This window comes from Oncorhynchus mykiss, chromosome 15 (genome assembly GCF_057628025.1).
Source record: "Oncorhynchus mykiss isolate SJ-2025 chromosome 15, ASM5762802v1, whole genome shotgun sequence".
In the NCBI taxonomy this organism is placed as follows: Eukaryota; Metazoa; Chordata; class Actinopteri; order Salmoniformes; family Salmonidae; genus Oncorhynchus; species Oncorhynchus mykiss.
In genome coordinates this window covers 10,525,971-10,541,728 of record NC_143036.1, presented here as the reverse complement: position 1 = coordinate 10,541,728, position 15,758 = coordinate 10,525,971, and the positions used below count along the sequence as shown (strand labels likewise).

Below are 15,758 nucleotides of genomic sequence, written 5' to 3'. Positions count from 1 at the left end.
AGTCCTACAACAATAACCAAATGACTCACAGTTTGTCTGGGCAACACAGGAATCCATTGTTCCGTTGGCAAACAGGAAGTTATTGTAAAATATAATTTTGTTCTCATTCTCAATGATTTACCTGGCTAAATAAAGGTTAACTAAGGAAATGGTATGTTCCCCTCTTGTCTTTCATCAAAAGGAAGGAAGCAGGGCCAGAGAACAGGCAAGGACATCTGTAATAGTGTCTGTGTTTACACTGTCTTTTAGCTGACTATGATGTCATCAGACAGAGACAGCCAGTGCTGTCAGTAGACCAGTAGAGTGTACCACTTAGGCCTGACGATGAACTTCAAAGAGACTGTATGAGTAAGGGTTTTGTGTGTTTGTGCATGTTCGTGAGTGTGTGTGTGTGTGAGTGTTTGCCAACAGATACTGTTGAACATGGAACCACATACAAGACCAGGGCAGCACTCAATACTGCCCATGGTCACTGCCTCAGAATGGATGTCTGTCAGGCACACGACAATTACCCTTTCATTTAGCGGTGTCGCAGTGAAATCAATCCCCCCAATTGGGAGGTGGAAGAATGAACGGGCGGACTGCTGAGAATGAGGTAATGATCACGAAGACAGTGGAGATTGATTGAGTAATCACCCCTATTCATTTCAACAGGAATTGCTGGGGAGAAAATGCATTTCCCAGAGGGTGACTGAGTGTGTGTGTGTGTGTGTGTGTGTGTGTGTGTGTGTGTGTGTGTGTGTGTGTGTGTGTGTGTGTGTGTGGCATAGTGCATTCTGCGTACTCACAGGGCATTTAGTGATGCTCTGTTCCCATTGGCTCATGCTGACACTCTCCTCCAGGGTGGTACACTTCCTTAACACCAGGTCCCAGCCACAGTAAGGGTCCCTCGCCCCAACACACCCCCTGACAGAGTGGAGAGAGAATAGTGATTGATTGATTGATTAATATATTAAATAATGAGAGAAAAGGAGACAGAAGGAGACAGAAGGAGAGAGGAGAGAGAAAGAGACAGAATTAGAGAGAAGGAGACAGAAGGAGACAGAAGGAGAGAGGAGGAGACAGAGGGAGAGAGGAGAGAGGAGGAGAGAGGAGACAGAAGGAGAGAGGAGGAGAGAGGAGAGAGACAGAAGGAGAGAGAAGGAGACAGAGGAGAGAGGAGGAGAGAGGAGGAGAGAGTAGGAGAGCGGAGGAGACAGAATGATACAGAAGGAGAAAGAAGGAGAGTGGAGGAGACAGAAGGAGAGAGAAGGAGAGAGGAGGAGAGAGGAGAGAATGAGAGAGAAGGAGAGTGAAGGAGACAGAAGTAGAGAGAGGGAGAGAGAAAGAGACAGAAGGAGAGAGGAGATAATGAGACAGAAGGAGAGAGGAGGAGACAGAAGGAGAGAGAAGGAGAGAGGAGGAGAGAGGAGAGAAGGAGAGAGAAGGAGAGAGAAGGAGACAGAAGTAGAGAGAGGGAGAGAGAAAGAGACAGAAGGAGAGAGGAGAGAGGAGAGAGGAGAGAATGAGACAGAAGGAGAGAAGACGAGACATAAGGAGAGAGAAGGAGAGAGGAGACAGAAGGAGAGAGGAGGAGACCGATGTAGAGAGAAGGAGAGAGAAAGAGACAGAAGGAGAGAGGAGAGGGGAGAGAATGAGATAGAAGGAGAGAGAAGAAGAGAGAAGGAAAGAGGAGACAGAAGGAGAGAGGAGGAGACAGAAGTAGAGAGAAGGAGAGAGAAAGAGACAGGAGAGAGGAGGAGAGAGGAGAGAATGAGACAGAAGGAGAGAGAAGGCGCCAGAAGGAGAGAGGAGACAGAAGGAGAGAGAAGGAGAGAGAAAGAGAAAGAAGGAGAGAGGAGGAGAGGGGAGAGAATGAGACAGAAGCAGAGAGAAGTAAAGAGAAGGAGAGAGAAAGAGACAGAAGGAGAGAGGAGAGAGGAGAGAATGAGACAGAAGGAGAGAGAAGAGAGGAGAGAATGAGACAGAAGGAGAGAGGAGGAGACAGAAGGAGAGAGGAGGAGACAGAAGGAGAGAGACAGAGACAGAAGGAGAGAGGAGGAGAGAGACAGAAGGAGAGAGAAGGAGACAGAAGGAGAGAGAAGGAGAGAGAAAGAGAAAGAAGGAGAGAGGAAGAGAGGGGAGAGAATGAGACAGAAGCAGAGAGAAGGAGAGAGAAGGAGAGAGAAAGAGACAGAAGGAGAGAGGAGAGAGGAGAGAATGAGACAGAAGGAGAGAGAAGGAGCCAGAAGGAGTGAGGAGACAGAAGGAGAGAGAAGAAGAGAGAAGGAGAGAGGAGGAGACAGAAGTAGAGATAAGGAGAGAGGAGGAGACAGAAGTAGAGAGAAGGAGAGAGAAAGATACAGAAGGAGAGAGGAGGAGAGAGGAGGAGAGAGGAGTGAAGGAGCCAGAAGGAGGGAGGAGACAGTAGGAGAGAGGAGAGAGGAGGAGACAGAAGGAGACAGAAGGAGAGAGAAAGAGACAGAGGAGGAAACAGAAGGAGAGAGAAGGCAAAAGGAGGAGAGGAGGACAGAAGGAGGAGAGAAGGAGCTAGAAGGAGAGAGAAAGAGAGAGGAGAGAGAAGGAGACAGAAGGAAATAACTTAAGGAAAGCTTTGACTATGTACAGACTCAGTGAGTATAGCCTTGCTATTGAGAAAGGCTGTCGTAGGCAGACATGGCTCTCAAGAGAAGACAGGCTATGTGCACACTGCCCACAATATGATGTGGGTCACGTACTGACCATAGTTCTGTTATTTTATTCTTTGTTTTGGTATGGTCAGGGCGTGAGTTGGGGTGGGCAGTCTATGTTTGTTTTTCTATGTTGGTTTTTGTGCTCGGCCTGGTATGGTTCTCAATCAGAGGCAGGTGTCGTTAGTTGTCTCTGATTGAGAATCATACTTAGGTAGCCTGGGTTTCACTTTTGGTTTGTGGGTGTTTGTTTCCGTGTGAGTGTTTGGGCCACACGGTACTGTTTCGGTTTTCGTTTTGTTCTCATCGTTTATTGTTTTGTATTTCAGTGTTCAGTTCGTTTTGAATAAATCATCATGAACACTTACCACGCTGCTCTTTGGTAGAATCCTTCTTCCACCTCTGAATGCCGTTACAATGTGGAAACTGAGCTGCACTTCCTAACCTCCTGCCCAATGTATGACCTTATTAGAGACACATATTTCCCTCAGATTACACAGATCCACAAAGAATTCAAAAACAAAAACAATTTCGATAAACTCCCATATCTACTGGGTGAAATACCACAATGTGACATCACAGCAGCAAGATTTGTGACCTGTTGCCACAAGAAAAGGGCAACCAGTGAAGAACAAACAACATTGTAAATACAACCAATATTTATGCTTATTTATTTTCCCTTGTGTACTTTAACCATTTGTACATTGTTACAACACTGTATATGTACATAATATGACATTTGTAATGGCTTTATTGTTTTGAAACTTCTGTATGTGTAATGTTTACTGTTCATTTTTATTGTTTATTTCACTTTTGTATATTGTCTACCTCACTTGCTTTGGCAATGTTAACACATGTTCCCCATGCCAATAAAGCCCCCTTGAATTGAATTGAATTGAGAGGAGAGAATGAGACAGAAGGAGAGAGGAGACAGAAGGGGAGAGGAGGAGAGAGCAGGAGACAGAAGGAGACAGGAGGAGACAGGAGGAGAGAGAAGAAGAGAGAAAGAGAAAAAAAGAGAAGAGGAGAGAGGAGGAAACAGAAGGAGAGAGAAGGAGAGAAAAGGAGAGAGAAAAAGACAGAGGAGGAGAGAGAAGGAGATAGAAGGCAAGAGGAGGAGACAAAAGGAGACAGGAGGAGACAGGAGGAGAGAGAAGAAGAGAGAAAGAGAAAAAAGAGAGGAGGACAGAAGGAGGAGAGAGAAGGTGAGAGAAGGAGAGAGGAAGAGAGAGGAGAGAGAAGGAGACAGAAGGATAGAGAATGAGAGAGAAGAAGAGAGGAGAGAGAAGGAGACAGAAGGAGAGAGGAGGAAAGAGCAGTCAGAAGGAGCGAGGAGGAGAGAGGAGGAGAGAGGAGAGAGAAGGAGACAGAAGGATAGAGAATGAGACAGAAGATGAGAGAAGGAGAGAGGAGACAGAAGGAGAGAGGAGGAGGCAGAAAGAGAGAGGACAGAAGGAAAGAGGAGGAGACAGAAGGAGAGAGAAGTAGAGAGGAGGAGAGAGAAGGAAAGAGGAGGAGGCAGATGGAGAGAGGAGGTGAGAGAAGGAGAGAGGAGGTGAGAGGAGGAGAGAGGAAAGATATAGTATAACGAAAACATGCGGTCTCTCCTTCACTGCAGCCGAGTTGAGTAAGACATTTAAACGTGTTAACCCTCGCAAGGCTGCAGGCCCAGACGGCATCCCCAGCCACGCCCTCAGAGCATGCGCAGACCAGCTGGCCGGTGTGTTTACGGACATATTCAATCAATCCCTATACCAGTCTGCTGTTCCCACATGCTTCAAGAGGGCCACCATTGTTCCTGTTCCCAAGAAAGCTAAGGTAACTGAGCTAAACGACTACCGCCCCGTAGCACTCACTTCCGTCATCATGAAGTGCTTTGAGAGACTAGTCAAGGACCATATCACCTCCACCCTACCTGACACCCTAGACCCACTCCAATTTTCTTACCGCCCAAATAGGTCCACAGACGATGCAATCTCAACCACACTGCACACTGCCCTAACCCATCTAGACAAGAGGAATACCTATGTGAGAATGCTGTTCATTGACTACAGCTCAGCATTCAACGCCATAGTACCCTCCAAGCTTGTCATCAAGCTCGAGACCCTGGGTCTCGACCCCGCCCTGTGCAACTGGGTACTGGACTTCCTGACGGGCCGCCCCCAGGTGGTGAGGGTAGGCAACAACATCTCCTCCCCGCTGATCCTCAACACTGGGGCCCCACAAGGGTGCGTTCTGAGCCCTCTCCTGTACTCCCTGTTCACCCACGACTGCGTGGCCACGCACGCCTCCAACTCAATCATCAAGTTTGCGGACGACACAACAGTGGTAGGCTTGATTACCAACAAAGACGAGACGGCCTACAGGGAGGAGGTGAGGGCCCTCGGAGTGTGGTGTCAGGAAAATAACCTCACACTCAACGTCAACAAAACTAAGGAGATGATTGTGGACTTCAGGAAACAGCAGAGGGAACACCCCCCTATCCACATCGATGGAACAGTAGTGGAGAGGGTAGCAAGTTTTAAGTTCCTCGGCATACACATCACAGACAAACTGAATTGGTCCACTCACACAGACAGCATTGTGAAGAAGGCGCAGCAGCGCCTCTTCAACCTCAGGAGGCTGAAGAAATTCGGCTTGTCACAAAAAGCACTCACAAACTTCTACAGATGCACAATCGAGAGCATCCTGGCGGGCTGTATCACCGCCTGGTACGGCAACTGCTCCGCCCTCAACCGTAAGGCTCTCCAGAGGGTAGTGAGGTCTGCACAACGCATCACCGGGGGCAAACTACCTGCCCTCCAGGACACCTACACCACCCGATGTCACAGGAAGGCCATAAAGATCATCAAGGACATCAACCACCCGAGCCACTGCCTGTTCACCCCGCTATCATCCAGAAGGCGAGGTCAGTACAGGTGCATCAAAGCTGGGACCGAGAGACTGAAAAACAGCTTCTATCTCAAGGCCATCAGACTGTTAAACAGCCACCACTAACATTGAGTGGCTGCTGCCAACACACTGACACTGACTCAACTCCAGCCACTTTAATAATGGGAATTGATGGGAAATGATGTAAATATATCACTAGCCACTTTAAAGAATGCTACCTTATATAATGTTACTTACCCTACATTTTTCATCTCATATGCATACGTATATGCTGTACTCTATATCATCGACTGTATCCTTATGTAATACATGTATCACTAGCCACTTTAACTATGCCACTTTGTTTACATACTCATCTCATATGTATATACTGTACTCGATACCATCTACTGTATCTTGACTATGCTGCTCTGTACCATCACTCATTCATATATCCTTATGTACATATTCTTTATCCCCTCACACTGTGTACAAGACAGTAGTTTTGGAATTGTTAGTTAGATTACTTGTTGGTTATTACTGCATTGTCGGAACTAGAAGCACAAGCATTTCGCCACACTCGCATTAACATCTGCTAACCATGTGTATGTGACAAATAACATTTGATTTGATTTGATTTAATTTAATGTGATCAATTGTGAAAAGCTTGTTCAAGAGTCATGTTCTGATCTGGAAACTTTATAGGCAAATTATTCAGATGTATCTCTATGTTAGGCCATGTACAGTCAAAATACCTGAAGCATGTATTTGAGTGTCTACATATTTTCTGCTTAAAAACAAACTATTTTCACAATACAGATTTGTCATGGGACCAGACAAATAGCAGCTTTTTCAGGTCTGTGTATGGGAGGTTTCGAGCACCATAAATGACCTGATGTCTCTTTCTGTAATGCCAAAAAGAGAGCAGTGTCACAACACACACAACACAGACTGATCTCTGATACACAACACAACATAGACTGATCTCTAAGACACAACCTAGACTGATCTCTGAGACACAACACAGACTGATCTCTAAGACACAACACAGACTGATCTCTGAAACACAACACTGACTGATCTCTGACACACAGCACAGACTGATCTCTGAGACACAACACAGACTGATCTCTAAGACACAACACAGACTGATCTCTGAAACACAACACTGACTGATCTCTGACACACAGCACAGACTGATCTCTGACACACAACACAACCTAGACTGATCTTGTATCCACAACACAGACTGATCTCTGACACACAACACAGACTGATCTCTGAAACACAACACAGACTGATCTCTGACACACAACACAACCTAGACTGATCTCTTATACACAACACAGACTGATCTCTGATACACAACACAGACTGATCTCTGAGACACAACACAGACTGATCTCTGAGACACAACCTAGACTGATTTCTGACACACAACACAACACAGACTGATCTCTGATACACAACACAGACTGATCTCTGATACACAACACAGACTGATCTCTGAAACACAACACAGACTGATCTCTTATACACAATACAGACTGATCTCTTATACACAACACAGACTGATCTCTGAAACACAACACAGACTGATCTCTGACACACAACACAACCTAGACTGATCTCTTATCCACAACAGAGACTGATCTCTGATACACAACACAGACTGATCTCTGAGACACAACCTAGACTGATTTCTGACACACAACACAACACAGACTGATCTCTGATACACAACACAGACTGATCTCTGATAAACAAAACAGACTGATCTCTGATACACAAAACAGACTGATCTCTAATACACAACACAGACTGATATCTGATACACAACACAGACTGATCTCTGATACACAACACAGACTGATATCAGATACACAACACAGACTGATCTCTGAGATAGACAGATAGTAACAGCTGGTAATAGCCTAAGAGGATCCCAGCGCATGTGGGACATAATGGTGATATATTGTGTACTGTCGCACACACACACACACACACACACACACACACACACACACACACACACACACACACACACACAGGTTGGTGAAAACACACACACACACAAACAGAGAACGTATGTCAGAAGATTAAAAATCTACAATGATGATGATCTCTTTCAGCCCCAGGTGTTATCATGTATCTCCTATAGCCCCAGGTGTTATCATGTATCTCCTATAGCCCCAGGTGTTATCATGTATTTCCTATAGCCCCAGGTGTTATCAAGTATCTCCTATAGCCCCAGGTGTTATCATGTATTTCCTATAGCCCCATGTGTTATCAAGTATCTCCTATAGCCCCAGGTGTTATCAAGTATCTCCTATAGCCCCAGGTGTTATCATGTATCTCCTACCGCCCCAGGTGTTATCATGTACAGTGGGGCAAAAAAGTATTTAGTCAGCCACCAATTGTGCAAGTTCTCCCACTTAAAAATATGAGAGAGGCCTGTAATTTTCATCATAGGTACACTTCAACTATGACAGACAAAATGAGAAAAAAAATCTAGAAAATCACATTGTAGGATTTTTAATGAATTTATTTGCAAATTATGGTGGAAAATAAGTATTTGGTCAATAACAAAAGTTTATCTCAATACTTTGTTATATACCCTTTGTTGGCAATGACAGAGGTCAAACGTTTTCTGTAAGTCTTCACAAGGTTTTCAAACACTGTTGCTGGTATTTTGCCCATTCCTCCATGCAGATCTCATCTAGAGCAGTGATGTTTTGCTGTTGCTGGGCAACACGGACTTTCAACTCCCTCCAAAGATTTTCTATGGGGTGGGGATCTGGAGAATGGCTAGGCCACTCCAGGACCTTGAAATGCTTCTTACGAAGCCACTCCTTCGTTGCCCGGGCGGTGTGTTTGGGATCATTGTCATGCTGAAAGACCCAGCCACGTTTCATCTTCAATGCCCTTGCTGATGGAAGGAGATTTTCACTCAAAATCTCACGATACATGACCCCATTCATTCTTTCCTTTACAAAGATCAGTCATCCTGGTCCCTTTGCAGAAAAACAGCCCCAACGCATTATGTTTCCACCCCCATGCTTCACAGTAGGTATGGTGTTCTTTGGATGCAACTCAGCATTATTTGTCCTCCAAACTTGACAATTTATTTTTTTTTTACCAAAAAGTTATATTTTGGTTTCATCTGACCATATGACATTCTCCCAATCTTCTTCTGGATCATCCAAATGCTCTCTAGCAAACTTCAGACGGGCCTGGACATGTACTGGCTTAAGCAGGGGGACACGTCTGGCACTGCAGGATTTGAGTCCCTGGCGGCGTAGTGTGTTACTGATGGTAGGCTTTGTTACTTTGGTCCCAGCTCTCTGCAGGTCATTCACTAGGTCACCCTGTGTGTTTCTGGGATTTTTGCGCACCGTTCTTGTGATCATTTTGACCACACGGGGTGAGATCTTGCGTGGAGCCCCAGATCGAGGGAGATTATCAGTGTATCAGTCTTGTATGTCTTCCATTTCCTAATAATTGCTCCCACAGTTGATTTCTTCCAACCAAGCTGCTTATCTATTGCAGATTCAGTCTTCCCAGTCTGGTGTAGGTCTACAATTTTGTTTCTGGTGACCTTTGACAGCTCTTTGGTCCTGGCCATAGTGGAGTTTGGAATGTGACTGTTTGAGGTTGTGGACAGGTGTCTTTTATAGTGATACCAAGTTCAAACAGTTGCCATGAATACAGGTAACGAGTGGAGGACAGAGGAGCCTCTTAAAGAAGAAGTTACAGGTCTGTGAGAGCCAGAAATCTTGCTTGTTTGTTGGTGACTTTTTTGCCCCACTGTATCTCCTACAGCCCCAGGTGTTATCATGTATCTCCTACAGCCCCAGGTGTTATCATGTATCTCCTACAGCCCCAGGTGTTATCAAGTATCTCCTAAAGCCCCAGGTGAAATCATGTATCTCCTACAGCCCCAGGTGTTATCATGTATCTCCTACAGCCCCAGGTGTTATCAAGTATCTCCTACAGCCCCAGATGTTATCATGTATCTCCTACAGCCCCAGATGTTATCATGTATCTCCTACAGCCCCAGGTGTTATCATGTATCTCCTACAGCCCCAGATGTTATCATGTATCTCCTACAGCCCCAGGTGTTATCAAGTATCTCCTACAGCCCCAGGTGAAATCATGTATCTCCTACAGCCCCAGGTGTTATCATGTATCTCCATTTATCTAAACCCCGAGAATAACTTATTTGTCTGTGAGATTAAATCTGCACGTCTCTTCATCTATATTAATGAAATGATGAACTATTGTTTTTCCAGCTCTCTTCATTGGAGTTGATAGTCTCCATGCTCCAGTGACTCTGTCTCTGTAAAGCAATGCGTCCCAAATGGCAACCTATTCCATATAGTGTGCACTTTTTTGTTGACCGGAGCCCTATCAAAAAGTAGTGAACAAAACAGGTAATAGGGTCCCATTTAGGATGCAAGCCTTATCTCTGTGAGTCATGCATGGGTCTACTGTTATCCTTGGCAGTGTGCTCCATATCCAGGTCTGTGCTCTGAACGATCTGCTTTCCCTCGGTCAGATATTCAATACGTCTCACTAACACACTCCCACTACAACAGCCACAGCAGCTGAGGTGACAAGAAGGTACAAGTACATTACATTGGCATCATGCCAGGTCCACTATATAATTGAAGTCATTTGCTTGTAAGAACTCTGTAACTACCTGTAGTTGTGTAGGAGTAGTGTATGTGTGTTGGTGTGCGGTTTGGTGTTGCCTGAGACCTGAAGCTAACATGGTTTTGCGTCGCCTGTCTGTGTGTGTACTCACTCTCTGGTCTTGTGAAAGTCGCATCTCATCAGTGGTATCTTGATGACTTGGTCCCTGACGCCGACATACAGTTCACTGCTGCTGTGCAGGATCAGGAGGCTTCTGATTGGCTGTTTTCTCCTGGGCGGAAACAACTCAATCTCATCCAATAGACAGCTGCCCATGGACTGGTTCAGAGGAGACAGGACCTTACGGATGGTGCCATAGTCTGGATGGAGAGGAGAGAGTGAGACAATGTCATCATGAGAGAGGAAGAGGAAGAGGAGGTTGAGATGAAGCAGGTAAGGGCCTCCCGGGTGGCGCAGTGGTTAAGGGCGCTGTACTGCAGCGCCAGCTGTACCACCAGAGACCCTGGGTTCCCGCCCAGGCTCTCATCGCGCACCAGCGACTCCTGTGGCGGACCGGGCGCAGTGCACGCTAACCAAGGTTGCCAGGTGCACTGTGTTTCCTCCGACACATTGGTGCGGCTGACTTCCGGGTTGGATGCGCGCTGGGTTAAGAAGCAGTGCGGCTTGGTTGGGTTGTATATCAGAGGACGCATGGCTTTGAACCTTCGTCTCTCCCGAGCCTGTACGGGAGTTGTAGCGATGAGACTAGATAGTAGCTACTAAACAATTGGATACCACGAAATTGGGGAGAAAAAGGGGTAACAATTCAACAAAAAATAGATGAAGCAGGTAAACAAAAAAAAGAGAGATTTATGGATCAAAATGGAATAAATAAAGTATTGTTCTTCTTCAAAGGGAGTGAATGAGGGAGAGGAAGAGTCACAATTGACTCCATCTTTGCCAAAGTTACAACATCCCCAATGAACTACTTCCTGCATCTTACTCTAAGTATCTAAACTTTGAGTGTTTTTTGACATGGTAAATTCTGCCGTCATAGGAAGTCTTGATTTACTGATGATCTCAGCAATCCCAAATCAAATCAAATCAAAGTTTATTTGTCACATGCCCTGAATACAACAGGTGTAGACAGGAAGTCCAGGATCCAGTTGCAGAGGGAGGAGTTTAGTCCCAGGATCCTTAGCTTAATGATGAGCTTTGAGGATACTCTGGTGTCGAACACTGAGCTTTAGTCAATGAATAGCATTCTCACATAAGTGTTACTTTTGTCCAGGTGGGAAAGGCACTGTGGAGTGAAATAAGATTGCATCATCTGTGGATCTGTTTGGGCAGTATGCAAATTGGAGTGGGTCTAGGGTTTCTGGGATAATGGTGTTGATGTGAGCCATTACCAACCTTTCAAAGCACTTCATGGCTACGGACGTGAGTGCTACGGGTCTGTAGTCATTTAGGCAGGTTACCTTAGTGTTCTTGGGCACAGGGACTATGGTGGTCTGCTTGAAACATGTTGGTATTACAGACTTAATCAGGGACATGATGAAAATGTCAGTGAAGACACCTACCAGTTGGTCAGCACATGCCCGGAGCACACGTCCTGGTAATCCATCTGGTATTCCGTCTGGTCCTGCGGCCTTATGTATGTTGACCTGTTTAACGGTCTTACTCACATCGGCTACGGAGAGCGTGATCACACAGTAATCCGAACAGCTGATGCTCTCATGCATGCTTCAGTGTTGCTTACCTCGACGCGAGCAAAGAAGTTATTAACTCATCTGGTAGGCTCTTGTCACTGGGCGGCTCGCGGCTGTGCTTCCCTTTGTTGTCTGTAATAGTTTGCAAGCCCTGCCACATAAGACAAGCGTCGGAGCCGGTGTAGTATGATTCAATCTTAGCCCTGTATTGACGCTTTGCCTGTTTGATGGTTCGTCGCAGGGCATAACAGGATTTCTTGTAAGCTTCTGGGTTAGAGTCTGTGACTGACTCTAAGTGACTGAAGTGGTGTACACCTCAATGCCATCGGAAGAATCCCGGAACATGTTCCAGTCTGTGATAGCGAAAAAGTCCTGTAGTTTAGCATCAGCTTCATCAGACCACTTTTTTATAGCCCGAGTCACTGGTGCTTCCTGCTTTAATTTTTGCTTGTAAGCAGGAATCAGGAGGATAGAGTTGTGGTCGGATTTCCCAAATGGAGGGCGTGCGAGAGCTTTGTACGCGTCTCTATGTGTCGAGTACATGTGATCTAAAAAAAAATCCCCTCTTTTTGCACATTTAACATAATGGAAATTTGGTAGAACTGATTTAAGTTTCCCTGCATTAAAGTCTCCGGCCACTAGGAGCGCTGCCTCTGGGTGAGCAGTTTCCTGTTTGCTTATTTCTTTATACAGCTGACTGAGTGAGGTCTTAGTGCCAGCATCTGTCTGTGGTGGTAAATAAACAGCCACGAAAAGTATAGCTGAAAACTCTCTAGGCAAGAAGTGTGGCCTGCAATTTCCAATACTGTAACAGAGACTATCTGTGTCCCGCAGTGTCTCTCTTCAAACTCCATGTATTCCAGACCAGGATAGGAAAATCCCATGTGAATGCCAGTATAGGAAAATCCCATTGTGATTGCATAAAATACATAATTTGGAGGCAACTCGAGAAAACATCATCAATTATAGATGTATTTCCTGTGGGGACATAACTAGATCTAAAAATGGAACAGTAAGAATTCCTATTCCCAAAACACACAGCTTCAAGATGGTAAAATACAAAGGTAGAGGCCTGCCTGTAGCAGAGTTTTTCACAGATGCAGCAATGGGTCTTTTATAGATCTGGAGTGAAACCAATAACCGAGATACTCAGAAATTAATAAGACTGCCTCCCGAGTGGCGCAGTGCATCGCAGTGCCTTAGACTGTGCCACTAGAGATCCTAGCTCCTAGCTGTGCCACTAGAGATCCTGGTTCAAATCCAGGCTCTGTCGGAGCTGGTCGTGACCAGGAGACCAATGTGAGCAATTGGCCAATCGTCATCTGGGTTAGGGGAGGGTTTGGCCAGAAGGGATGTTCTTGTCCTATCGCGCACTAGCGACTCCTGTGGCGGGCTGGGGGCAGTAAACGCTGACATGGTCGCCAGGTGTACGGTGTTTCATCCGACACATTGGTGCGGCTGGCGTCCTTGTTAAGCGGGTATTGTGTCAAGAATCAGTGTGGCTTTGCTGGGATATGTTTTGGAGAATGCACAGCTCTTGACCTTCGGCCTCTCCTGAGTCTGTGCGGGAGTTGCAGCGATGGGAAAAGACTGTAACTACAAATTGGATACTATGAAATTTTGGGAAAATATAATGAAAAAAAAAAAAAAATTTGATAAAACTTGACTAAAAGCTACATGCAAATAAATGTTTGCAATACTTTGGTTCCACATGACAAAACAGTATTATAGTTCCCGGCCAGTTCTATTATAGTTCCTGGCTAGTTTCTGGCTAGTTCCTGGCTAGTTCCTGGCCAGTTATACAGTGCCTTGCGAAAGTATTCGGCCCCCTTGAACTTTGCGACCTTTTGCCACATTTCAGGCTTCAAACATAAAGATATAAAACTGTATTTTTTTGTGAAGAATCAACAACAAGTGGGACACAATCATGAAGTGGAACGATATTTATTGGATATTTCAAACAAATCAAAAACTGAAAAATTGGGCGTGCAAAATTATTCAGCCCCCTTAAGTTAATACTTTGTGCGCCACCTTTTGCTGTGATTACAGCTGTAAGTCGCTTGGGGTATGTCTCTATCAGTTTTGCACATCGAGAGACTGACATTTTTTCCCATTCCTCCTTGCAAAACAGCTCGAACTCAGTGAGGTTGGATGGAAAGCATTTGTGAACAGCAGTTTTCAGTTCTTTCCACAGATTCTCGATTGGATTCAGGTCTGGACTTTGATTCTAACACCTGGATATGTTTATTTTTGAACCATTCCATTGTAGATTTTGCTTTATGTTTTGGATCATTGTCTTGTTGGAAGACAAATCTCCATCCCAGTCTCAGGTCTTTTGCAGACTCCATCAGGGTTTCTTCCAGAATGGTCATGTATTTGGCTCCATCCATCTTCCCATCAATTTTAACCATCTTCCCTGTCCCTGCTGAAGAAAAGCGCATTTATACAGAGACTTGATTTTAATTTTTTTTTAATTTTACCTTTATTTAACCAGGCAAGTCAGTTAAGAACAAATTCTTATTTTCAATGACGGCCTGGGAACACGGCCTGTTCAGGGGCAGAACGACAGATTTGTACCTTGTCAGCTCGGGGGTTTGAACTCGCAACCTTCCGGTTACTAGTCCAACGCTCTAACCACTAGGCTACCCGGCTACCCTGCCGATTACACACAGGTGGTTTGTATTTATCATCATTAGTCATTTAGGTCAACATTGGATCATTCAGAGATCCTCACTGAACTTCTGGAGAGAGTTTGCTGCACTGAAAGTAAAGGGGCTGAATAATTTTGCACGCCCAATTTTTCAGTTTTTGATTTGTTAAAAAAGTTTGAAATATCCAATAAATGTCGTTCCACTTTATGATTGTGTCCCACTTGTTGTTGATTCTTCACAAAAAAATACAGTTTTATATCTTTATGTTTGAAGCCTGAAATGTGGCAAAAGGTCGCAAAGTTCAAGGGGGCCGAATACTTTCGCAAGGCACTGTATTATTGTTCCTGGCTAGTTCCTAGCCAGTGCTATTAATTGTTCCTGGCTAGTTCCTGGCTAGTTCCTGGCCAGTTATATTATAGTTCCTGGCCAGTGCTATTATAGTTCTTGGCTAGTTCCTCGCCACTTCTATTATAGTTCCTGGCTAGTTCCTGGCTAGTTCCTGGCCAGTTATATTATAGTTCCTGGCCAGTTATATTATAGTTCCTGGCCAGTGCTATTATAGTTCCTGGCTAGTTCCTGGCCAGTTCCCGGGCCAGTTCTACTATAGTTCCTGGCTAGTTCATGGCTGGTTCTAATATAGTTCCTGGCCAGTTCTATTATAGTTCCTGGCTAGTTCTATTATAGTTCCTGGCCAGTTCTATTATAGTTCCTGGCTAGTTCCCAGCCAGTGCTATTATTGTTCCTGGTTAGTTCCCAGCTAGTTCCTGGCCAGTTCTATTATAGTTCCTGGCTAATTCCTGGTCAGTTCTATTATAGTTCCTGCCTAGTTCCCGGCCAGTTCTAATATAGTTCCTGGCTAATTCCTGGTCAGTTCTATTATAGTTCCTGGCTAGTTCCCAGCAAGTTCTACTATAGTTCTTGGCTAGTTCCCGGCTAGTTCCTGGTCAGTTCTATTATAGTTCCTGGCTAGTTCCCAGCCAGTTCTATTATAGTTCCTGTCTAGTTCCTGGCCAGCTCTAATATAGTTCCTGGCTACTTCCCGGCTAGTTCCTGGCCACTTCTATTATAGTTCCTGTCTAGTTCCTGGCCAGCTATAATATAGTTCCTGGCTACTTCCTGGCTAGTTCCTGGCCAGTTCTATTATAGTTCCTGGCTAGTTCTAATATAGTTCCTGGCTAGTTCCTGGCCACTTCTATTATAGTTCCTGTCTAGTTCCTGGCCAG

The 15,758-nt window shown here is 45.1% G+C and overlaps 1 protein-coding gene across 4 annotated transcripts in view; it reads right to left on the bottom strand.

The window, feature by feature from the left end:
* Positions 1-15,758, bottom strand: part of LOC110489566 (semaphorin-5A) — a 295,669-nt gene that overhangs the window by 108,692 nt on the left and 171,219 nt on the right. For all 4 annotated transcript variants that reach the window (XR_005036038.2, XR_016486534.1, XM_036943683.2 and 1 more), the window contains exons 11-12: positions 10,348-10,555; positions 789-906 (exon numbers count right to left, since the gene is read on the bottom strand). Coding sequence is in view for 2 of the 4 variants with exons in the window: in XM_036943683.2 (XP_036799578.2) it covers positions 789-906; positions 10,348-10,555 (326 nt within the window). In the remaining 2 variants the exon portion in view is untranslated. The remainder of the gene's footprint in view (positions 1-788; positions 907-10,347; positions 10,556-15,758) is intronic.